Consider the following 25,832-nt stretch of genomic DNA (forward strand, 5'->3'; position numbering starts at 1 on the left):
CCCATTATGATAGCAACCTCCCTGTTTGCTGGAGAAATTGTGGAAATCAAAATGCAAACCATTATCATATTTTCTGGGAATGCCCCGTTATCAAAGACTATTGGAGTGGGATACACAATGCCCTACAAGACAGCTTTAAATGTGAAATACCCTTAGACAGTAAGACCATATATTTTGGGTATATACCTCAAGAATGATTGAAAAGAGATAAATATTTAATGAAAATACTGCTGGTGGCTGGTAAAAAGACTCTTACTAGGAAATGGTTATCACAGGAGAGCCCAACCTTAAATACATGGATGGAAATGACAATGGACATTTACAAAATGAAGAAAATAACAACATCTGTTAATCATAAGTTGGAACAATTTGATTCATACTGGGGAAAATGGTTTAACTACATAATGCCTCATAGGCCTGATTTTATCCTCACAAATCAATGAATCTGTTGTAAAAAAAAATCACTCCCTACTTGTACATAGTTCTTTCCTTTCGCTTGTTTTTTCTTTCCTCTCTTTTCTCTCAGTGTAAACCTCAGATAAATATTATGTGGAGATTTGTGGCATATATGACTATATGATATATATGTACATTACCTGAAATACATCTTATGAAAATGTTTGTTTGATGATGAACTTCAATAAAATATAAATTACAGGAAAAATGTTAGAATGGTTATATCCATTAAGAAAGTTGTTCTTGTTTGTTTATCCTGTATTATTCTATCCAGCTGTTTATTATGGATTGTCCTATCTGTAATAACAATCAGTCATAATATAATTTGTGGTGTTCTGACTCTAAATCTGGATCAGGCTTGTATCTATAGTAAGATGTGGTTCCTTTTATGAGTTTGTATTTTAAAGCAAGATTTTGATGAATGATGTTTGCCATTTGATTATGCCTGTGTAAGTAATCAGATTGTGTTCAACTGCTACAGGATCCTGTAATGTGTTGGATTGTTCCAGTTTTTCTTGGTATTTTCTACATTTATCACCTTGTACTTTCTGGTGTTTTATTTTATATTTTTGATCATCTTTTGTGTTAACCACTTGGTCCTGTAACTGTCACAAGGAACCTTTCTGTTTCTGGGAACTCTGACCAAGCGTTCGATGCTTCTTTGTCAACGTCCAGTCTGCTCAGATGGTGGGGATGTCTTCCGTGGAGGGTCACGCTCTTCCTTTGCTCAACGTTTTCTTCAGTAGTGATAATGTCTTCATTCTTCAGGGTTGTGCTCTCATTTAAGTTTAGTGGTGTACATTTCTTAACAGAATTGTGTGGAGTGCTGATTCTTGCTTTCATTGATGCAAATATATCCTTAGAAGTTTATCTGACTGATGTGCAGTTTTTTTTTAAAATGTCTGTTATTCCTCTTTCCCCCTTCTGTCCTAGGTAGTGTTAATCTAAGCACATGTGAATGTACAAAATGTTTACTGAAATTGGTCATTTCAGTTCTTATTTTTCTTTATAAATTTTCCACATGGGTTTTGGACCAAGATATTATGCCAAAAGAAGATGTTAATATGGGTATAGTGGAAGTGTTTATTGCCTTTGTTATATTTTTACTGTTGAGCTCAGTTTGGCAGATTTTCTTAAGCCTTAAAATAAATTCTGCCAGAAGATTTCCCTTTATCATGTTCTGATCTATTTCCTTTTCTTGTTGATATCTCAGATGGTTATACGTTTCATATTCATCCATCGGTTGTATTGTATCCTGCTGCTCTGTTTTTTTAAAAAATTCTATTAGCTTTCTTTATGTTTAATGTTCTTCATTTATCCAGTCCAAAGTTCATGTTTATATCTTTTGGAAGTAGTTCTTCTATTTGAATTAATTGCTTTAGCTTAATTCAATTAGCTTAATTTAGCTTATATGAAGGAGCATATAATTTCAAATCATCTGTGCATAGAAGGTGTGCTAAGGTGTAGCTCATTTCGTTGTTTCTGATTTTTTACCCAGTTTTCCTCTGTTTGGTAAATTAGAGAGCAAGTTTAAAGCTAGACAGAACCATATTGCGCTTAGACAGTCAACTTGGAAAATGCCACGGTTTATTTTGATAATGGCGGTTGTTCTTTTTTGGCTATTAATAGATCAGATGATTATAGTACACCAATGTTTCATCAGGTGTTGCAGTATTGGGTGTAGTTCAGATATATATTAAGAACTTTTGCTAACCATGAGAGAAGGGCCGGGTCAAATGCCTTTTGGTAGTCAATATAGCAACATGAAAGATTTCTGCTTTTCCACTGGGCTGGATCTATATTTAGCCTGTAAACAAGTAATAGGAGGATACTTTACTTAATAGGAGGATCTTTTGTGATTTCCCCTTCAGGCAAAAGATACGTTTTACCTTCTGCCCATGATTGAATGGTAGTGCAGACTTGATGGGCTGAATGGCACGCTTCTGCTCCTATATCTTAGTCTCATAGGCATCCCATAAAGATAATAACAGTTTATTTTTATATTTATATTTTTCACGGTATGCAATAATCCAGTGAAATAAGCTTGGTTCCAATATGAACTAATACACATCACTCTACATAAAAATCTTACTGAAACACAGAAGATTCTGAAGGCTGCATTGGAGAACGTCCCTTCGCCTGGCGGAACCTAGAATGAAGTTTGACAACTTCATAATAAAGGGTCTCCTAGTTAGGATGAAGATGTAGAAAATTTTCTTCTCTCAGAGGATTGGAAATCTTTGGAAGCCTCCACCCCAAAATACTCTGGCGCTGAAGTGCGAAATACATCTAAAACAGAGATGGATTGACGAGACACTATAGAAGAATGAAGGGTTATAGGGATTAGGCAGGAAAATGCAGCTGAGGTCAAGTACATATCAGCTAGAATCTTAAAGACTGGAGAAACAGGCTGGACAGGTGGGCCCTATTTCTTATGGTCTTGTGTTAAGACCTTCTGCTATCGTACTAATCCATTCATTATAGTGTTTCTTGAATGATGCTACAGAAGGTGAGGGGGTAACTCCAAAGGAGATGTGAGGGACACCTTTTTTTCAACATAAGGAGTTGTGGATGCCTAGAATACACCGCCTGGGGTGGTAGTAGAGGCAGATACATCAGAGAATTTTAAGAGTCGTTGAGATAGGCACATGAATGTGAGGGAATTGGAAGGATATGAATATTGTGCAGACAGAGATGATTAGCTAGTTGGCCATTTGATTTCTAATCTAACTGGTTCCGCACAACATAGAGGGCCGAAGGGCCTGTTCCTGAGCTGTACTGTTCTATGTTCTATGTTCTAAGGTAAAATCATTCAGGTGCTTGATATATTTGTCCAATCTTCTGTCATTTCTGTTATGGCTAAATGTCGATATTCATACTTAATCTGTTACATTTGTAATTGTCTTTGGGGAAATTGCCAATTCTTCAGAGCAATTATGAAATTTCCTTCCAGCCGGCATCTTTCCCTAATGAAAGGACGACAGTCCTTGCATCATCTGTTACAGCAGATGCTGGCTGTTTCTGCTAACTATCCACAGATCCCTCTTCTACCTTTAACCCATTACTAACAACTCATTAAATTGACCACCAAGTTTAATTGGCGAAATGCTTGTGTTGTGCAGCTTTGGAGGCAGATCCCAAAGCACCCATCAACTCATCCAATGAAGCATAAGACAGAATCGATGTTCCACTCAACATCTGCAAGGCCAGGGTCATCTGTCAACCTGTCCCTGCAGCCCGATACTGCTCTGCAACAGAAAAGGTTCATGGTAAGAACCTGGAAAAAGAACGGACCATCTCCCACATCTTGGAAGCCACCTCTCACCGAAAGCAGGTACCATTGACTAAACTTATTTATCATCCTCGATCCACTGCCTTTGTTTGACGGAGGGAAAAAGTGTTTTGAGTTTGGCACAAGACTTACAAATTACCTGTCTCCTGTGCTTCTGAGACCTCGTTCATTCCCGCTCCTGGAGGTATTGCCATGTTTTTGGACACTTAATTCTACCTCTCTTCATTCAAGGTTCAAGATTCAACTACATTTATTATCAAAGAATGCAAAAATTATACCATCTTGAGATTTGCTTGCTCACAGGTAGCCACAAAGCAAGAAACCCTAAAGAACCCAATTAAAAGTTGAGAAAGGCTTCTTGAGAAAGCAAGGAGACATGGGATCCGAGGGGACATTGCTTTGTGGATCCAGAACTGGCTTGCCCACAGAAGGCAAAGAGTGGCTGTAGACAGGTCATATTCTGCATGGAGGTCAGTCACCAGTGGTTTGCCTCAGGGATCTGTTCTGGGATCCTTTCTCTTTGAGATTTTTATAAATGACCTGGGTGAGGAAGTGGAGAGATGGGTTAGTAAATTTGCTGATGACACGAAGGTTGGGGGTATCGTGGAGGGCTGTCAGAGGTTACTACGGGACATTGATAGGTTGCAAAACTGGGCTGAGAAGTGGCAGATGGAGTTCAACCCAGATAAGTGTGAGGTGGTTCATTTTGGTAGGTTAAATATGATGGCATAATATAGTATTAATGGTGAGACTCTTGGCAGTGTGGAGGATCAGAGGGATCTTGAGGTCCGAGTCCATAGGACACTCAAAGCTACTATGCATTGGCCTTCATTAATCGTGGAATTGAGTTTAGGAGCAGAGAGGTAATGTTGCAGCTATATAGGACCTTGTTCAGACATCACTTGGAGTACTGTGCTCAGTTCTGGTCACCTCACTACAGAAAGGATGTGGAAACCACAAAAAGGGTACAGAAGAGATTTACAAGTATTGGGGAGCATGCCTTATGAGAATAGGTTGAGTAAACTCGATCTTTTCTCCTTGGAGAGATGGAGGATGAGAGGTGACCTGATAAAGGTGTATAAGATGATGAGAGGCATTGATCATGTGGATAGTCCGAGGCTTTTTCCCAGGGCTGAAATGGCTAGCACGAGAGGGTGTAGTTTTAAGGTGCTTGGAAGTAGGTACAGAAGACATGTCAGGGGTAAGTTTTTTACACAGAGAGTGGTAAGTGTGTGGAATGGGCTGCCGGCGACGGTGGTGGAGGCAGATACGATAGGGTCTTTTAAGAGACTCCTGGATAGGTAGATGGAGCTTAGAAAAAGAGGGTTATGGGTAACCCAGGTAATTTCTAAAGTAAGGACATGTTTGGCACAGCTTTGTGGGCTGAAAGGCCTGTATTGCGCTGTAGGTTTTCTACATTTCTAAAAGGAAAAAATTACAAACATAATAATACAATACTCGATGTGCAAGAGAAATTTTAAAAAATACAAATCATGTACCTCTTTCACCTCAGACAGTTGAGGGAGTTTGGTATGGGCCCCGAAATCCAAAGGACTTTCTACAGGAGCACAATTGAGAGCATCCTGACTGGCTTCATCACTGCCTGGTATGGGAACTGTCCCTCTCTTAATTTCAGGATTCTGCAGAGAGTGGTGCAGACAGCCCAGCACATCTGTAGTTGTAAACTTCCCATTTACATAGTAGGTGTGAAAAAAGGGCCCGAAGGAACATTGGGGACCTAAGCCACCCAAACACAATCTATTCCAGCTGTTACCGTCCGGGAAATGGTACCGCAGCATAAAAGCCAGGACCAACAGGCTCTGGGACAGCTTCCTCCACCAGGCCAGCAGACTGCTTAAGTCCCGTTGATTTGAGTGTATTCCTATGTTACATTGACTGTTCTATTTATCATAAATCACTATGATTGCACACTGCACATTTAGATGGAGACGTTACATAAAGATTTTTACTCCTCATGTATGTGAAGGATGTAAGAAATAAAGTCAATTCAACTGTAACACGAGTGAATCTGCAGATACCGAAACATTGTCACTACCTCCACCCATAGAAGCTGTCTGACCTGCTGAGTTCTGCCAGCATTTTGTGTTTTCAATTCAACTGTAAATAATTGAAGAAAACAACAGCATTTCAAACCAAAATTGAGTCCAATCCGAAACCCAGAGCAGCCTGGGGTAGGCCCAAAGCCTCACTTATCAGTTCATCATATTAGTAGGATTGTTTGTTTATCATCACTTTTTATATATTTCAGATTGCAGTACTACTGTATAATATTTTGCACCATTCCATTGTTCTGTGCTCATAGTTGTATTTATTGTTGTATTCACTATTAATATCAATGTTGTTTACTCTGTAGGCTTCACACAAGCAAGAAATTCCATTGCACCCTTGTGTCTATGACAACTAATCTGAATCTGAAGCAACAGATGCTGGAAAAAACAGCGGCTCAAGCAGCATCTAGGAAGGGAAGTGGACTGTTGACGAACCTGACCTGCTGAGTTCCTCCAGCCCCTTCTCTGTTGCTCCAGGTTCCAGCATCCATACGCTCTTGCATGTCTCTAACCTCAACCTGAATCGAAGGGGACCCAAAAGCTAAAGGGCAGAGGGTTGTGAGAGGTGGAAGTTTCAAGAAACCTCAGGGGCAACTTCTTCGCACAGAGGATGGTTTGTACATGGAATGGGCTGTCAAGGTGGTCCAATAACAGCATGGACGTTTAGAGTGCTGAAGGTCAAAGGTGGACAAATGGAACTAGTTTGGTGGGTACCATGAACAGGTTGGGCTGAAGGATCTGTTTCCACGCCGTTTGATTACTCAGTGACTCTAAATTATGACGTAAATAGTCACATCAATCTGTTTACTGAATCTGAACAACACGTTGGCATCACGTGAAAATTGCTCCATGGTGTTCCTGTGCAGTGACATTTTCCTTTTAGTTCCATGTCCCTGAGCATCATTTAAACAAGGCTGTTTACAAGAAGGGGAGGAGCAGGCTCTATTTTCCAATGAAGCTGAGACCCTGCAATGTGCGCAGCAGGATGTTGGAGATCTTTTACCAGTCTGTGGTAGCGAGTGTGGTCTTCTTTGTGGCTTTATATTGGGGGAGCAGCATCAGTGCTGGTGATGCAAAAAGGCTAAATAAACTCATCAAAAAGGCTGGATCCGTCCTTGGCTACAACCCGGACTCTTTAGCGTTAGTGGTGGAGAGGAGGTCACTAAACAGTTATCCATTATGGAAATTCAGGCACATCCTCTCCATGGCTTACTGAATAAACAGCGGAGCACCCTTTCGAACAGACTCATTCAGTTTCGCTGTCATCACAAGGATCGTTACAGAAAAGCTTTCCTAATAATAATAATTTAATAAGCATTTACAAGAGTGCATATCTGTGAGACAGGAGAACACACATCACAGTCTCTGCTTTATTATTTCATACGTTATTGCACATTGGTAAATTATGATTGTGTATATTATTATTCTATACTTCGTTATTATTATTGCTAAGTGTGTTTTTAACTGTTGCTGCTGTAACGAAATAATTTCCCACTCGGGATCAACAAAGTACTTTTTTGTTCTGTAATCACGCTATTTGTAGACGCCACCTAGCGGCCAAATGAGGCCACACCGTCAATTGGTCTCTTTCCCTGTTGTACGTCACAAAGCGACATCGCCTGAAGTCATGTGTCAATCTTAACTCCTGCCCTTTTCATTGGAGAGCTGGGGTGTCAATTATTCGCGTGCCGGTCGACGTGACGCGCCGGGTGGGCTGAGCCGCGCGGCGGTTTGACGGTTGTTTTCCCCTCAGCTCCAGCCCGGCGTGGTCGTTCTGTCTCGGGCCGGTCGGCTGGCCGTCTGGCGCGGCGGCCGCTCCGTCTCCGGGAGCCGGGTGCCGGCGGAAGCGCCGCATGGGCGGGGTTTGGCGGGTGAGTGTCAACAGAACGAGGGAGGGGCGAAGGCCCGGGTGGGAAGGGTTAGGCAAATAGCGGGGAGTCGGGGGGTGGCTAGGCCGGTTGGGCAGGCAGAGGGGAAGGGGGACATAAACACAAAGTACACTGCGGATGCGGTGGTCAAAGCAACACGTACAAACAAGTTGGAGGAACTCAGCAGGTCGGGCAGCATCCGTGGAAACGAAAAGTCAATGTTTCAGGCCGAGACCCTTCGTCAGAGGGAAGTGGGAGCGGTGGGGGAAGAGTGCAGGGGAAGGACTCCGTGGGGGTGAAGTGATTCGTGGGATGGGGGGGAAGGGTGTGGGGGTGAAGGGGTTCGTGGAGTGAAGGGGTCTGTGGGGGGTTGTAGGGGAAGTGGCTTGTGGAGGTGGGGATAGGGGACAGGGGAGGTGGACAGGGGAAGGCTGGTATAGAGGTGTTTAAGAATATGGAAAACTATTTTGGACCTTGTATAGGGGTAAAGGTCAGTAGTTGGACAAAGCTGATCAAAGTTCAAAATACATATGGCACCATATACAACCCTGTTTTACAACCCTGTTATTAATTTTCTTGTGGGCATTCACAGTAAACACAAAGAAACACAATAAAATCAATGACAAATCCACACACCAGTTAGGACAAACAGCCAGTGTTCAAAAAGACAACAAACTTCAAATACAAAAAAAAACGAACATGAACTGAAGAGTCCTTGAAAGTGAGTGTATAGGTTAAGGAACAGTTCAGTGCTGGAGTGAATAAAGTTGAGTGAAGTTATGGTTCATGAGCCTTTTGGTTGGAGGGTAATTACTGTTTGTGAACCTGGTGGGGAGTTCTGAGACACTTCCTTCCTGATGGCAGCAGCGTGAAGAGAGCGTGTCCTGGGTGGTGTGGATCCTTGGTGATCGATGCTGCTTTCCTGTGGCAGGATGTGCTCAGTGGTGGGAAGGCTTTACCCATGATTGACGGGCTATATTCTTGACTTTTTGTAGGCTTATCCATTCAAGAATATTGGTGTTTCCATGTCAGGCTGTGATACAACCAGTCAGTATACTGTCCACTATGCATTTATAGAAATTTGTTAAAGTTTCAGATGATGTGCTGAATCTTTGCAGACTTCTAAGAAAGTAGAAGTGCTGCTGTGCTTTCATTGGAAGGCACTTACATGCTGGACTCAGGAAGAGGACTGGCTCACAGACCTCTGGTTTCCTACCCCAGCAGACAATCATGTATCATGGAGGTGTAATTGTGTGGAGCTAAGTTTTATTAAAGATCTAGAGGAAAGATCTGACTCACCAACAAATAAATCAAGGTCAATTTTGTTCGTCATAAACATTTTCATGTATTGGGAATTTGCTGTGGTGTGTTGGTCAGGGTGTGTCATGCAACAAACAAACAACATTCAACAAGTATAAAAATTATATAAAAATAAAGTTAGAGATTAAAGAAATAAGAAATATGTTCATAATATTTTATTCCATATCCATACTTTAATCTCTAACTTTATTTTTATATAATTCTTATACTTGTTGAATATTGTTTGTTTGTTGCATGACACACCCTGACCAACACACCACAGCATTATAAAGAGTGGTTTAAAGTGTTTATAGTGTTGTGCAAAGACAGGGGTAATAGACAGGAATGAGATTCTAATTAGAATGGTTGGGGGAAGAAGCTTTTAAGTTGACTTGAAGTTTTGGTTTTAGTAGCCTTATAATGCTTTCCAGAAGGGAGCTTTTGAAAATGGCTGTTTGAAAGGTGGGTAGTGTCCACAATGATTTTTTTCCTGCCCGCTTCATTGTCCTTGACGCATACAAGTACTACAGTGATGGTAGACAGCAACCAATGACCTTTTTTTTTTGTTGACCTAACAGTTCTCTGTAGATTTAGTATATTCTGAGATGATACTGCATCGAGCCAGACAGTAATGGCTGATGTGAGGATGCTCTCTGTGGTGGCAGAGTAGAATTGCACAGGTATTTTCCAGGGGAGATGGCATTTTACCAATAAGCAAGAAGTACCTAAATAATTTAACTGGTTCTTTTTAATTTGTCAGGAATCCTAGTTTTGAGTTCAAATAAAATTGCAGTTAATAGGTATATATATAGAGTCTTCTTAAGAAGTTTAATTGTTTGATCTTTTACCGTGAAAATTGAAAGTTGGTGGATGAGTTTGAAATTTTTGTTTTATTTTACTCACCAAATTCACCAAACCTATTGTTCCTTGGTGCTTAAAACTCCCATATGATGTAGTCAGAAAAATCTGCACTAAACATTCACACAGTATTTAATATATATGCTTCCTTAAGTAGCTGATATTTTGGTTTCTACTTCTGTTTGCTCATTGCTTTCACTAATTGCAAAATGAATCATGTATCCAATTAAAAGTGAATTAGATAATGCTTGAGAGGAACTAGCCTGCTGGGCTAGCTGGGAAAAAACAAGGTGTTGGGACTGAATAATTTGCTCCACAAGGAACAAGCAAAGTCTCAGGTTGGGTGGTTCCTTTCTATACCATTATCATTCTGTGAATAAGGTACTGAAAGCTGCAATGGCAGTTCAAGAGCTTACTAAATTGTTTCTTATTAAAAATGCCTTCATATAGCAAATTGATGAGCTGTTCAACTGACAGAATTTAATCCCTTTAAGCCTAAGGTGATGTACATTGAGTGGCTAATAAAGGTAGGGGATAAACAATAAGGTTCCCAGGGAGTATTCAGGAACAAAGGGAGCTTGTTATGCAAAGCCAAAAATCCTTGAAGGTGCAACACTGGTAGATAGAGTGGTGAAGAAGGTATACCGGATGTTTGCCATCATTAGCCAGGGTATAGAATATAAAAGCAGGAAGTTCTTGATACAAATTATAAAACATTGGTTAGACCACAGCATGTTGTATCCACTTCTGGTTACCACGCAGGACAGAGTGCAGAGTCCATTCACCAGGATGATGTTTGGGAAGGAACAATTCAAAGATGAGGAGAGAAGAGTTTCTTGGAATGAAGAAGCCTGGGGGGGGGGGCGGGGGGAGCTCATGCAGGTTTATCAAGCTATGAGGGACATAGATGCGAAGAAACTTTTCTGTGGCAGAAGTTTTTAAGATGAGTAAGTGTGGATCTGAGGAAGGTTTTTCACCAAGAGGAGAAGATCAGAATCAGGTTTATTGTCACTGACATGTGTTTGGAATCTGTTAACTTAACAGCAGCAGTTCAATACATAATACAGAAGAGAAATAAATAAATAAGCAAACCAATTACAGTATATGAATCGTGCAAAAACAGAAATAATATATATTTAAAAAGTGAAGTAGTGTTCAAGGGTTCAATGTCCATTTAGTAATTGGATGGCAGAGGGGAAAAAGCTGTTCCTGAATTGCGGAGTGTGTGACTTCAAGCTTCTGTACCTCCTACCTGGTGGTAACAGTGATAAAAGGGTATGCCTTGGGTGCTGGAGGTCCTTAATAATGGATGTTGCCTTTCTGAGACACTGCTGCTTGAACGTGTCCTGCACACTTTGTAGGCTAGTACCCAAGATAGAGCCGACTAAATTTACAACCCTCTACAGCTTCTTCTGGTCCTGTGCAGTAGCCCCTCCCCCCCATACCAGACAGTGATACAGCCTGTCATAATGCTCTCCATGGTACATCTGTAGATGTTTTTGAGTGTATTTGTTAACATACCAAATCTCTTCAAACTCCTATTGAAGTATAGTCACTGTCTTGCCTTCTTTATAACTGCATCGATATGTTGGGACTAGGTTAGGTCCTCAGATATCTTGATGCCCAGGAACTTGAAACTGCTCACTCTCTCCACTTCTGATCCCTCTATGAGGATTCGTATGTGTTCTTTGGTCTTGCTCTTTCGGAAGTCCATAATCATCTCTTTAGTCTTACTGACGTTGAGTGCCAGGTTGTTGCTGCAGCACCATTCCACTGGTTGGCATATTTCGCTCTTGTACACCATCTTGTCACCATTTGAGATTCTACCAACAATGGTTGTATCATCAGCAAATTTATAGATGGTATTTGAGCTATGCCTAGCCACACAGTCATGGATATATAGAGAATAGAGCAGTAGGCTAGCACACACCCCTGAGGTGCACCAGTGTTGATCATCAGCAAGGAGGAGATGTTATCACCAATCTGCACAGACTGTGGTCTTCCGGTTAGTAAATCGAGGATCCAATTACAGAGAGAGGTTACAGAGGCCCAGGTTCTACAACTTCTCAATCAGGATTGTGGGAATGTTGGTATTAAATGCTGAGCTATAGTCAGTGAACAGCATCTTGACATAGGTGTTTGTGTTGTTCAGGCGGTCTAAAGCCATGTGAAGAGTCATTTAGATTGCATCTGCCATTGACCTATTGTGGCAATAGGCAAATTGCAATGGATCCAGTCTAGTCATGATCAACTTCTCAAAACATTTCATCACTGTATATGTGAGTGTTACTTGGCGATAAGTCATTAAGGCAGCTCACATTATTCTTCTTGGGCACTAGTTGCCTTTTTGGTGCAAGAGGGAACTTCTGCCCATAGCAGTGAGAAGTTGAAAATGTCCTTGAATACTCCCACCTGCTGGTTGGCACAGGTTTTCAGAGCCTTACCAGGTACTCCATTGGGACCTTCTGCCTTGTGAGGGTTTACTCTCTTTAAAGACAGCCTAACATTGGTATCTGAGACAGAGATCACAGGGTCATCAGGTGCAGACTTGAATACCACAGATCTAGCCTTCAGCAGATGACGTACCATCTGGTTCATCCACAGCTTTTGGTTTGGGAATGTATGGTAAGTCTTTGTAGGCACACATTCATCCACACAGGTTTTCATGAAGGCGGTAACAATTGCAGCATTCTTATCCAGGTTCGAAGATGAATCCCTGAAAACAGTCCAGTACACCGATTCAAAGCAGTCCTGTAAGTGCTCCTGTGCTTCCCTTGTCCATACCTTCTTGGTCCTAACTACTGATGCTGCAGTCTTCAGTCTCTGCCTGTACTCAGGGAGCAAAAGTAAAGCCAGGTGATCTGACTTCTTGAAGTGAGGGCATGGAATAGCATGGTAGGCATTCTTGATGGTGGTGTAACAATGGTCCAGTGTTGTTTCCTCTAGTATTGATGGTAATTGCTTAGTGATTTTATTTTTTCAGACCAGCCTGGTTAAAATCCCCCAAAACAATGGTGAAAGCTTTAGGGTGCTCTGTTTCGTGCATGTTGATCCCATTGCTCAGATCACCTAAAGCCTGATTGACATTGACCTCAGGTGGAATGTTTACTGCTACCAAAATGATACTGGAAATCTCTCAAGGTGGGTAAAAAGGACGGCACTTAAATGCTAGATAGTCCAGGTCTGGTGAGCAGAATTGGGACGGCATTGATATTTGTGCACCAAGAAGAGTTGATCATGAGGCATATTCCTTCACCTCTGCATTTGAGAGACTATAGATCTATCCTGATGCTGTTTTGTGAACCCGTCAAACTGAATCTCTGCATCCAGCATGGAAGGGGTTAACCAGGATTCTGTGAAACAAAGGACACATGCGGTCCTAATGTCCCTCTGATTCAGCACCGTAGCTCTCAGATCATTGATTTTATTCACTGAAGACAGCATATTTGCCCGTAAGATAGTCGGTATTGGGAGTTTAAAACCCTGTTTCCTTCAACACACTTGTATCCCTGACCTGCGGTCATGTTTTCTGCTTGGAATCCTATGAGGACAAATCCGACCCAAATCAGCATTGTTTCCGTCAGTTTTAAGCAGCAATAGTTTGTTTAAACACATTAAGACATCTTTGTTGACTTTACTGACCTTGGAAGTATTTGTGCTTTTTAGCTATGTCAAGCTGAAACAAGAATATTTAATCATATCCATTGAGAGTTCTGCTGCTACATGAGTCGCCCCGGATGTGACAGACGATGGGGGGGGGGGGGGGGGGGGAGGGGGCAGGTATTCTCACAACATCTAAGTAGAGTCCAAATGAGCACTTGGATTGCCAAGATGTCATAGAAAAGTACAGCACTGAAACATCCCCTTCAGCCCATCTAGTCTGTGCTGAACCATTTAATCTGCCTACTCCCCTCAATTTGCACTGAGACCGTTGCCCTCTATGCCCATACCATATATATACCTATTGTTGAAATTGAGCTTGCATGCGTCATAGTGCTGGCAGCTCATTCCACAGACCTGTGGCCCTCTGAAAAGGCTTCCCCTTCTGTTCTTAAACATTTCACCTTTCACCCTTAACCATTCAATCTTAGGTTAGGACCCATTCAGTCCTAACCTATTCAATCTTTTCCTTGTAATTTAGGACCTCCTGACCTGGCATTATCCTTGTAAATTTTCTTTGTACTCTTTCCTTATTTACATCTTTCCTGTAGGTAGCTGACGAAAAGTGCAGGAGTCTAATCCAAATGCTGGTAAATGTGATTGCTAGAGGTAGATTTTTATAGTCAGCAAAGCTGTGGGCTGAATGGCTTGTTTCTGTGCCTTATGCCATGGTGAGGAATCTGTTACATCTGAACCCATTCATTTCTTAATGTACAGTTACAATTAAGAATATTGCTCAATTTGAGCAATGGGCAACAGCTGGCACCTTGTACCTTCTTATCCTGATGGTCTTGAAAAAATTCAAAGTAAATTTATCATCAGTATGTCACCCTGAGAATCATTTTCTTCTGGGTATTTTTTTGGATCCTTGATGAGTTTTAGCTTTTGATTTACTATCTAGATCATAGAGCCTGTGTTAGAACAAAAGCTTATTTGCTGCTGCCCTCTATATTCACATAATCTCAGTCTGAATTCTATACACTGTAATTGAAAACACGAGTCTTAAAAACAATTTTGATATTCACCTTTTCATTAATTTTGGATGGTGAGATTGTAAAATATTTGGAGTTTACTGAAGATTCAATGTAGGGAATATTTGCATTTCTGCAGTATGCCTTCTATAGTTATTTCTGGTAATATTTTGTGATGTAGTTTGTCAGGTTTATATTTTAAAAAGCATATAGATATTATTCCTGGGAGAGAGTCTCGGTACATCTTTCAATTTCCAAGTGAGTGACAATTCATAAATTCTGCTTGAATGGAACTCTTGCACGAGAATTTTGTAGATGAGCTGATCCAGCAAGAAATAGAAATGTTCTATTTATTGCACTGTTGCTGAAAGTAAATGGCTTTTATAATTGCATCATCAGTATTCTATTTGAAAATCAATTTTAAAGGAATTATCAACTACACAGCTACATTTTAAAAAATCTCCCAACATTTTATTGTTGAATATCCCTCCCCATCCTAGAACTTTTGATTTGTTACATTGATCTGACTTGATGGTTATGCTTGTGAATATCACTCAAATGACCATCCTTCACGTGCATCCTTGTACCAATAGAATTACTGGCAGGATGGGAACCACCAAATTTGAGCTTAATTCTGTTCTCACCAACCTTCTTGTGCTTTTACAGTGTGACTTACTGAATGATAATGCAAAATTAATATTACCTTTTGAACATTGCAGCAGTTAATTATGAACAGAGTTGCTATTGTGAACTAGAAACTGAACTAAGTTCACTTAGGTTAGGGACCAGTTTTTAATTACTGGTAGAAGCAAAGCATTTAGGAACTACTTTAAACAAGATTACATTTTCTATAGTTGGCATGGAAAAGTTACAGACTGGTAATATTGTAGTTGGTAATGAATAAACAACAGGAGATATAGACTTGCTAAAATTGTATGAATACAGAACTAACACTTTTACTGAACATTTTGTTCAACTGCTTGCTATAAAACATAACTTTTAACCTAAATTCTTAATTATATTCTTAGAATATAATTTCCTCTATTTAAAACTTAAGATCTTTTTAAAAATTTTAAACAAATCTGCTGAATGTTCTCCTTTCCTACATGAAAAAGGATCTAGATCTAGCACTAGGTACAATTTCCAGAATGTGGTGCCTTCTCTTTAATTCCAGGCATACAGATTGAATGGGTACATTTTTCTGTTGTGATAATGAACTATTAAAAATCTTGACTGATGTTTCACTCTGGGCAGAGTTCGATTTTGTGCTTTTAATTGGTTTCTACATGAAGACCTAACTCTGATTTTATAGCTTATTAGTGCAAAATGTAGTACATTTGAGCTTTGTGTTTTAATGCCAGATATTCTTGAAGAAATTAGAGTATTTAATATACATGTTGCTTCTGCAGTGATGGGTTTAAAAATATTGTTTAATATTTGTCTAATGTTTAAAATATTGCCCCAAATTTCTAACCATGTGTAAGTATTTTTAAACGTACAAGCTGGCATTCCACTTGTTAAGTAAAACATTGCTTAAACTTATTAATAGTCATTTTTGTATTTTAAAAATAATTAACATGTTATATAAATACATCATTTAAAGTCACATGTTCTGTTTACAGAAGACATGGCTTATTGCAACTATTCCTTTCTTACCTCTGTTGTCAGATCAAGGTAAGATGGAGAACCCTCATTAAAGTTATATTACTAAGGAACAGTTACATTTGAAACTCCTGCAGTGTCATTTTCAGCAGACGATGTTGTTTTGTATACTGACTGCACTGTCATAATAATTGCTCGGGATTTCTTTTCCTATCGAAGCTGTAAAAAATTCAGTATTTAATTCTAATGAGCATGAACATGTATGTATGCCCCTCTCATTTTCTTATAGACACATTCACAATTTTCTTGTGGTTCCATTGACATCCTCCATATGACAGAAAGGTGCACAGTCACTGTTGGAACTTGTGCTTTCTCAGTGCTCAGAAAGATAAAGTAATATTCATTTACTTATTTCTGATAGTACATAAATGATGTACAGACATCCCACCCTGCAAAAACTCATTTCAGGGAGGCAGCACCACCACCTCCGCCCCCTGCAACCCCATATCTTCCCCCCTCCATGGTCGACCTCCAAGGGTATATGTATACAGGAGATTTGATTATGAAAGAACACAACAATTTCTCTGATCACATATTGAAACTATTTATATAAACATACACACACACCACCCCCCCCCCCTCTTATCCGCAAGGGATTGGTTCCGGAAACCCTCATGGTTACCAAAAAATGCGGATGCTTAAGTCCCTTATTCAACTTGCCTTAATGTGGTGGATCTTAGGACCCAACGGAACCCCAGACCTTATTTAACCTGTCTCAGTGAGGTGGACATCAGGCATTAGGACCTGGTGGCGGAGCTCTGAATCCGCAGTGTTTCTGTTCACAAAAATAATCACGATTGAAAATAAAGTGGAAATAATAAACCGATCGGAAAGAGGTGAAACACCATCGGTCATTGGAAAAGTGTTAGGCTACAGTTGGTCAATGATTGGAACAATTTTAATGGAGCATGTGAAAGGACCTCCCCGATGAAAGCTGCGATTATTACTAAGCAACGCAGTGATTTAATTATTGGGTTTTGGGTTTTTGATCCTCCACATCTACCAAGCACGGATGGTCAGTGCTCAGGAGCGATCTGTCACTGGATCGAACTCGGGAACTTCTGTTCCCAAACCTGGCGCTGAAACATATGTTCTTAAGTGTTTTATATGCATAGAAAGGTGAAATATATACTATATACTAAGACAAACGTTTGACTAACTGATGCTAAATAATACCAGATGTACCTGTTCTGACTTACTTAATAAGAGAACTTACAATTTTTAATCGATCCCGATCCACGATAACCTGCGCACATCCTCCCGTATACTTCAAATCATCTCTAGATTACTTATAATACCTAATACAATGTAAATGCTATGTAAAATAGTTGTTATACTGCATTGTTTAGGGAATAATGACAAGAAAAAAAGTCTGTACATGCTCGAACAACAAGTGCTGGAAGAGCACTTCTGGGTTTTCTCGATTCGCGGTTGGTTGAACTTGCACATGTGGAACTTGCGGATAAGGAGGGCCGACCCCATATGCATATTCCTTGTAGAGTCTCAATGCTAATAGCTAAATGCTAATGTAAATAGCTTTTCGATTTCTTTTGCAAACTTTCCTTGTACTGTGATGTGGCTTGCTTGGCAGATTTGAGCATTTTGCCGGATGTCTCAACCTCATAGCAGTCTGTGTTAATGAATTTGTTAATTTTGCAAGATGTCAGATTCACAAGTGTTTTGTGAGACAGCTGACTTCTGAATTCTTTAATATATTGTATTATGCAAAAATGTGACATTAAAATATGTACTTATATTATCATGGAGTCATTTTTTTATTCTATTGCAACTTTAAGCAAGTCTACAGGGAGTTTGGTCTCATCAATAGAGTAGCTCCTTAGCAACTAGCCAGCTAGGTTAAATAACGTTAGTTACACTAATGAACGAATGACACCTGTTAAACTCACCTCAATGTGTCTTTTGCAGTCATTTAACCCACCATGGGCAATAGAAAAGTCACTGTTGCAAACAGTGCAGCAAGCAACACTGTCATTATTTTTGACCCCTATTAGACAGGGGTACACTTTCATGTAGTCTGGGGTGAAGTATGTTTTACATTTTCTTTTTTTGGAACACACTGCCATGGCACTGCAGGTCACTAAACTGAACTGATGGACAATAGAAGAGAGAGAGGTTGACTGTAAAGCCCACACACAGAAAAAAATGATAGGTCTACTTAGCACAAAGAGAGACCAATTAGGATGCTCTCTCTGTCACTTTGTCGCCCTCTCGCCCCCCCGCTCTCAAAAAACTTGATTTCCGGGATATTGTATATAATTTGCAGGCGTCAGGGAGCCGCTATCAACATGCAGGAGACTCCCGGAACTTCCGGGAGAGATGGGATGTCTGTATATACGGGGAGCTTGTCATTTCCCAAACAACTGGATGAATAATTCAGGACATTGACCTTAATGGATGCTTGGAAAAGAAGGTTTTTATACATAGTGTATTCAGTGTTTGTGATTGTTATCCTTCATAAATACAGAAATGGAAAGAAGTTGTACTCAGGCCATAATTTTGTTGAAAATGGAAACAGTTTCATTCTTCTAAACTAAGCAATCAATATTGAAAAATTAAATTCCTTATTTCCAGAATGACCTCAACCATCAGGCTCTGGAACCAAAGGGGATAACTTCACTTGCCCCATCATTGAAATGTTCCCACAACACACGGACTCACTTTTAAGGACCCTTCATATCATGGTCTTGATATCTATTGTTTATTTATTATTATTTCTTTTTGTATTTGCACTGTTTGTGTCTTTTGTGCACTGGTTGAATGCCCCAATTGGCGAGGTCTTTCATTGATTTTGTTATTCTATCTTGGATTTATTGAGTATGCCTGCAGGAAATTGAATCTCAGGGTTTTATATGGTGACATATATGTACTTTGATGATACATTTACTTTGAACTTTGAGCCTTAAAGAACCTTTCAACATCAAAATCTGACGTTGAAAGTCCTGAGGCATCTGTACCTTCTATCTTAAAGTTGTATTTCCCTTGCAGTTGACATCTCCATCCTGAGAAATGGGCTGTAAATATCTGCTGTATCTAGTCTCTCAATTTTGTATTCTTTGGTTGCTCTTGCCCTCCAGCACTCCAGAGAAAGCAATCCAAGCTTTTCCAACCTTTTCTTCTAGCTATTGTTCAAACTAAGAATTTCTATAGGGATGCTTTAGATTGTTGTTTGATCTGCGGCAGGAATATAAAATTATCCTCTTGCAGGGTGGTAGTATTTTCATTTCTTTTGTTTATGTGAGCTAACAAAGGTATGGGACTAAGAACATCCTCAGAGAATTTTATAGACATGACCGCATTCTTTTCACTATTGTGCTTATTGATAATGGAAGATATCATTCAATTTTGGAGAAAAATATTCAGGTACCTTTGCAAGTTGTAGTGATTTTTTTTCAGAAGGATGAACAACAGTCAAGCATATATTTGAGGTGGTACTGCCTGTACTGTGCATTTTTTCCTTTCTAAAACTGAATTAAACAGCTTTTTATACAAAGTGGCTTAATAAACAGATTAATGATATGTAAATAGAAATTGAAGCTATGTCTACTCTTTAGTGCAGCCTTTCTCAACCCTTTCGCCCTGGAGGAACCCTTGAAATAGTTTTCAGGTCTTAGGAAACCCCTGCGTAAAAAATTACTATAACTACACCTCACGACACGTTAGCGTGATCAGTAAGTTGTACATATAATAATCCAAATCTAATTGTCAATACGAGAAAATCTGCAGATGCTGGAAATTTCTTGCAAAAATGCCATCCCCTTCTCGCAATTCCTCCGTCTCCGCTGCATCTACTCTCAGGATGAGGCTTTTCATTCCAGGACGAAGGAGATGTCTTCCTTTTTTAAACAAAGGGACTTTCCTTCCTCCACCATCAACTCTGCTCTCAAATGCATCTCTCCCATTTCCCGCACATCTGCCCTCACCCCATCCGCCCGCCACCCCACTTGGGATAGGGTTCCCTGTGTCCTCACCTACCACCCCACCAGCCTCTGGGTCCAACATATCATTCTCCGTAACTTCCGCCACCTCCAACGGGATCCCACCAAGCACATCTTTCCCTCCCCCCCTTTCTGTTTTCTGCAGGGATGGCTCCCTACATGACTCCCTTGTCCACTCGTCCCCCCCATCCCTTCCCATCGATCTCCTTCCTGGCACCTTATCCTTGTAAGCGGAACAAGTGCTATACCTGCCCTTACACTTCCTCCCTCACCACCATTCAGGACCCCAGACAGTCCAGGTGAGGCGATACTTCACCTGTGAGTTGGCTGGTCTGGTATACTGCGTCTGGTGCTCCTGGTGCGGCCTTTTATATATTGGTGAGACCCGACGCAGACTGAGAGACCATTTCGCTGAACACCTACGCTCTGTCCGCCAGAGAAAGCAGGATCTTCCAGTGGCCACACATTTTAATTCCACGTCCCATTCCCATTCTGATATGTCTATCCATTGCGTCTCTACTGTCAAGATGAAGCCACAGACAGGTTGGAGGAACAACACCTTCTATACAGTCTGGGTAACTTCCAACCTGATGGCATGAACATTGACTTCTCTAACTTCCGTTAATGCCCCCCTCCCCTTCTTACCCCATCCCTGATTTATTTGTTTTTCCCCCTCCCCTTTTTCTCTACCTGCCCATCACACTTTGCCTGTTCTCCATCTCTCTTGTGCTCCCCTCCCCCTTTCTTTCTCCCTATGCTTCCTGTCCCATGATTCTTTCCCTTCTCCAGCTCTGTATCCCTTTTGCCAATCACCTTTCCAACTCTTAGCTTCACCCCACCCCCTCCGTCTTCTCCTATCATTTCAGATTTCCCCCTCCCCCTCCTACTTTAAAATCTCTTTCTATCTTTTCTTTTCGTTAGTCCTGATGAAGGGTCTCAAACTGAAATGTCGACAGTGCTGCTTCCTATAAATGTTGCCTGGCCTGCTGCGTTCCACCAGCATTTTGTGTCAATACTCTTTTGAGTAGAAAATGAATTTTTAGCCAACTGTTCATGGAAAAATAGGTAGTTAAGCTTAGCTTACCTTTCTTGAAATTAATCTCTTTTTGTAAATTTTAAAAACTCATAAGGCAAGCTTAATAAATTTCCATTAATTATCTGACTTAAGCCAAAATGGGGTTTAATTTTCTGAAGGTAGGCTTGGTAGATTTAATTTAAACAAAGGTTGTAAATTGATTTTAATTAAAGCTCATCACCCTGGATAGAGAAGCTGTTGTTTTTCAGTTTATTACACAAAACCTCTTCAGTATCATGTGACATGTCATCAATATTTTGATTTGTCATACTGCTTGAGAGTGAAACCTTTTCAATTTCTTGTCCTAACATTTTACCCACTATAAATTTTACATGTGGCATTACTGTATTAGGTTCTCATCAACTGTGTGTCTTTTCCTTTTCTGGGAAATAAGTTCTGCTACTAAATAACTTGTTTCCTGAGTCTTTTTACTGACTGTGACTTTACTAACAAAAGCTTTACTCTGTTTTGAGATTCCAATAGCTGTTTTAAAATAATCAGCATTTTTAATGTGTCATATGGCTATGATTTGTAGTGTCTTATCATTTTTGTGGGAGCCATTGTTGTATTTCTAAATTGTTTGCCACAGACTAGTGTCACGTGTCCAGCAACAATGAATATATAATTGAGACAAACATAAACGTTTATTAAACTCTGCTCAACAACAGTGAAAAATATTCAAACAACTAATTTAACCGGAAGTTAACTGCTATACAGCAACTCTGGAACAGTTCTTAAAGTGGTAAATTTGAACAAGTCTTAAAGTGGTAAATGTGGAAACAGTTTTAAAGGGGTAAATTCGAAAGTCCAAGTGATTTATGCAGTCAATTAGGAGAGACTTTCCTGAAGTAAAGAATTCCTCGATGACATGACGTTACTGCTGATCCCAGCCAAAATATGCCTTGTCCGAAGGATTCACGACGAAGGAAATAAAACGGTTTAAAGAAACTGACCTTTTTATTCTGGAGGATACACACTGCACCAAACCTTCCTGTTCTTGCAGAGGTTATCTCAGATGCAGGCCACTATTCTTGAACAAAGATTCAATAAGGTCGATCCTTCATAAAACCACTGAATGACACCAACTTTACTCGATCTTTTGGGTTCCCATACTTCAGTAAAGTGTTCACTCTCCAATACTTAGATTTTAAAACAGGCAGCGATTGGTGAAACTGCTGGCATAATGATTCTGTACCTTATAATAGAAAGTAAAACTCCACTTTAAAATGAAACTGCATCATGAGACAAATACACAGCATAATGGAGTAACTGACGAATTAAACAACGAATCAGCTGCGTAACAACAGGGGCTTCCTGTTATATACCTGTTGATAACATGTCATCACGTGATCTCACTGGCGGGATAATTACATCACCCCACCATCACCAGACCATTGCATCAAGCTCACAAGATATTCAATTATATCATGTCATAAGATATTCAATTACATCATGCTCATAAGACAGTCACAAAATACCTACGAGGTATGTAACACTAAGCACAATGGAATAGGACAACTTGGATCATCAGTACATGTAAAACTCATTGATAAGTAGCTTTCATTGTAAATGCAGACTTCTGTTTTGTCCATTGCTGCACTAGTGCAGTGAAATTATTCAGAAGATTGTAATTCTTTATCATTATTCTTATCAGAATCTAAATAAGAAAACCACAAAATATAGCCTACACAATCCACCTTTTGCAACATTTACAAAAGCAACAAGGCAGCAGGCCAGCAGCTGAGTCACAGTGTGTAAAAATTCCTTCTTTAGAATGAAAATTTCCCTCCAATTTTCCACTGTAATTCGCTCCCGTAAGTCAGTTGGCGGCTCGCAATGGGAAGATGAGGAGAAACTTGGGAGGGAGAGGCAGAAGTCACAGCCCAATTTGGACAGGTCTATTCAATGCCTGGAAAATGCACTTCACGTTCCTCATCAGCCTACCATCCTCCCCTCAGTGCAATACAGTGCTCACCAGTTATCAATGGCCTTCCTTTTCTCATGTCAAAAACTGAGAATGGACTCAACCAATTAAACACAGCCCTACTGTGCACAGCCATACTGGGCTGAGAAACCTCTAATGAGATGGCTAATGTGGCTGCTCGGTCACTGGCAGTGCTAGCATCACGCATTACAAGAAGTTCAAAAAATAATGTTTATTTTTTTAAGTCGCGATCTTTTGCAAACCCTGGTTGAGAAACCTTGCTTTAGCGTTACAGAGGGATGGATCACTCACTTAAATACTTGAAAGCAATAGGTACAAATGGTCCTGCTGCAACAATCAGCTGAATCCAATGATTCAAGTGTTGCATATTTCTTATCTACAAGATTGGATGATTGTACCCTGACTTCTTTTCCTGAGAAGCTGGTGATGTATCTGTTTCTGTAATCCTATTGGGTAGGAAAATGGTGATTATACATCCAGTTCAGGATGGGATTCATCTTGGAGGTGATTATATTCATATGGTTTGCGCTTCCCGCCATTACAGACATTTACACTACACACTGCATCCGCAAAGCAAACAGCATTATGAAGGACCCCACACACCCCTCATACAAACTCTTCTCCCGCCTGCCATCTGGGAAAAGGCACCGAAGCATTTAGGCTCTCACGACCAGACTATGTAACAGTTTCTTCCCCCAAGCCATCAGACTCATCAATATCCAGAATCTGGACTGACACTGACATACTGCCCTCTAATGTGCCTATCATCTTGTTTATTACTTATTGTAATTTATTGTAATTGTTTATTGTTTTGTGCACTTTATGCAGTCCTGGGCAGGTCTGTAGTCTAGTGTAGTTTTTTTTGTGTTGTTTTTACATAGTTCAGTGTAGTTTTTGTTCTTCATGTAGCACCATGGTCCTGAAAAACATTGTCTCGTTTTTACTGTGTACTGTACCAGCAGTTATGGTCGAAATGACAATTAAAAAGTGACTTGACTTGACTTCTTTCTGGGTGGTGGGTGTTACAATGAAGCAACTTGAAGGGGGTCTTTTATTTAGCAGTGATGGAGCAATTCATTATCGAGTTCATTGCAGTGACCTTAATGTGTTGTACTACTTGTCCATTTGTAAGTACCACCTGTACAGTGGCATGCAAAAGTTTGGGTACCCCTGGTCAAAATTTCTGTTACTGTGAATGGTTAAGTGACTAGAAGATGAATTGATCTCCAAAAGTCATAAAGTTAAGGATGAAACATTCTTTTCAACATTTTAAGCAAAATTAGTGTATTATTTTTGTTTTGTACAATTTTAGAGTGGGGGAAAAGGGAAAGGAGCACCATGCAGAAGTTTGGGTTGAGCTCTCAGATAACTTTTACCAAGGTCTCAGACCTTAATTAGCTTGCTAGGGCTATGGCTTGTTCACAGTCATCATTAGGAAAGGCCAGGTGATTCAAATTTCAAAGCTTTATAAATACCCTGACTACAACAATCAGCAGCCATGGGCTCCTCTAAGCAGCTGCCTAGCACTCTGAAAATTAAAATAAATGATGCCCAAAAAGCAGGAGAAGGCTATAAGAAGATAGTAAAGAGTTTTCAGGTAGCTGTTTCCTCAGTTTGTAATGTAATCAAGAAATGGCAGCTAACAGGAGCGATGGAGGTCAAGTTGAGGTCTGGAAGACCAAGAAAACTTTCTGAGAGAACTGCTCGTAGGATTGCTAGAAAGGCAAATCAAAACCCCCTTTTGACTGCAAAAGACCTTCAGGAAGATTTAGCAGACTCTGGAGTGGTGGTGCACTGTTCTACTGTGCAGCGACACCTGCACAAATATGACCTTCATGGAAGAGTCAACTGGGGTGATATACTGTATTCGGTGCTCCCGATGTGGCCATTTATACATTGGGGAGACCCGCCTCAGACTGGGCGACCGTTTCGCCGAACACCAGCGCTCAGTCCTCCAGCAGTGGCGGGATCTCCCTGTGGCCACACACTTCAATTCCACAGACCACTCCCACTCCGACATGTCTGTCCATGGCCGCCTCTACCGTCAAGATGAGGCCGCGCGCAGGTCGATGGAGCAATACCTTATCTCCCGCCTGGGTAGCCTCCTACCTGCCGGCATAAACATCCAACTCACAGACCTCCGTTGATACCCCTGCCCCCCCCCCCCTTACTCCCATCCCTATCTATTATTTCAGTCTGGTTCTCTTTCTCTCTCTTTCTCCCCCCTCACTATAATCTCCCCCCAGCCCTACCTTTCTTTCTCTTGTATTTCCCATAATTCTCCACCTTCCCCCTAGCCCATTTCCCTCCAACCTATCACTTCCTAGCTCTCTACTTCATCCCTCCCCCCACTTCTTATCCCCCCTTGACCATCCCATGTTACTTCACTCCTGATGAAGGGTTTTGGCCCGAAACGTCGTCACTACCTCCTCCCATAGATGCTGTCTGGCCTGCTGAGTTCTGCCAGCATTTTGTGTTTTTACTCTTTTTATCTTCAGCTTTTTTACAGATGTGCGATGTCTGCTTCCAGAATTTGCTGGTATTTAATTGAATTCATTCTTCCCTCTACCAGTGAAATGTTCCCCCGCCACTGACTGCAACACTACCCCAAAGCATGATTGATCCACCCCCAGTTGGAGAGGTGTTCTTTTCATGAAATTCTGCACATACCTTTGCTCATTGCAACCAAAAAGTTCTATTTTTGCTTCATTAGTCCACAGG

At 40.6% G+C, this 25,832-nt stretch overlaps 1 protein-coding gene across 2 annotated transcripts in view; it reads left to right on the forward strand.

Moving 5' to 3' along the window:
• The first annotated feature begins 7,520 nt into the window (after window positions 1–7,520).
• The window catches only part of letm2 (leucine zipper-EF-hand containing transmembrane protein 2), a 44,500-nt gene continuing 26,188 nt past the window's right edge, over window positions 7,521–25,832 (forward strand). The window contains exons 1-2 of one of the 2 annotated variants that reach the window (XM_073057886.1): window positions 7,521–7,688; window positions 16,096–16,147. In XM_073057886.1, coding sequence (XP_072913987.1) covers window positions 16,101–16,147 — 47 coding nt within the window. In that variant the 5' untranslated portion in view covers window positions 7,521–7,688; window positions 16,096–16,100. The remainder of the gene's footprint in view (window positions 7,689–16,095; window positions 16,148–25,832) is intronic. The other variant, XM_073057893.1, reaches the window with a different exon arrangement.

This window comes from Hemitrygon akajei, chromosome 1 (assembly GCF_048418815.1).
Source record: "Hemitrygon akajei chromosome 1, sHemAka1.3, whole genome shotgun sequence".
In the NCBI taxonomy this organism is placed as follows: Eukaryota; Metazoa; Chordata; class Chondrichthyes; order Myliobatiformes; family Dasyatidae; genus Hemitrygon; species Hemitrygon akajei.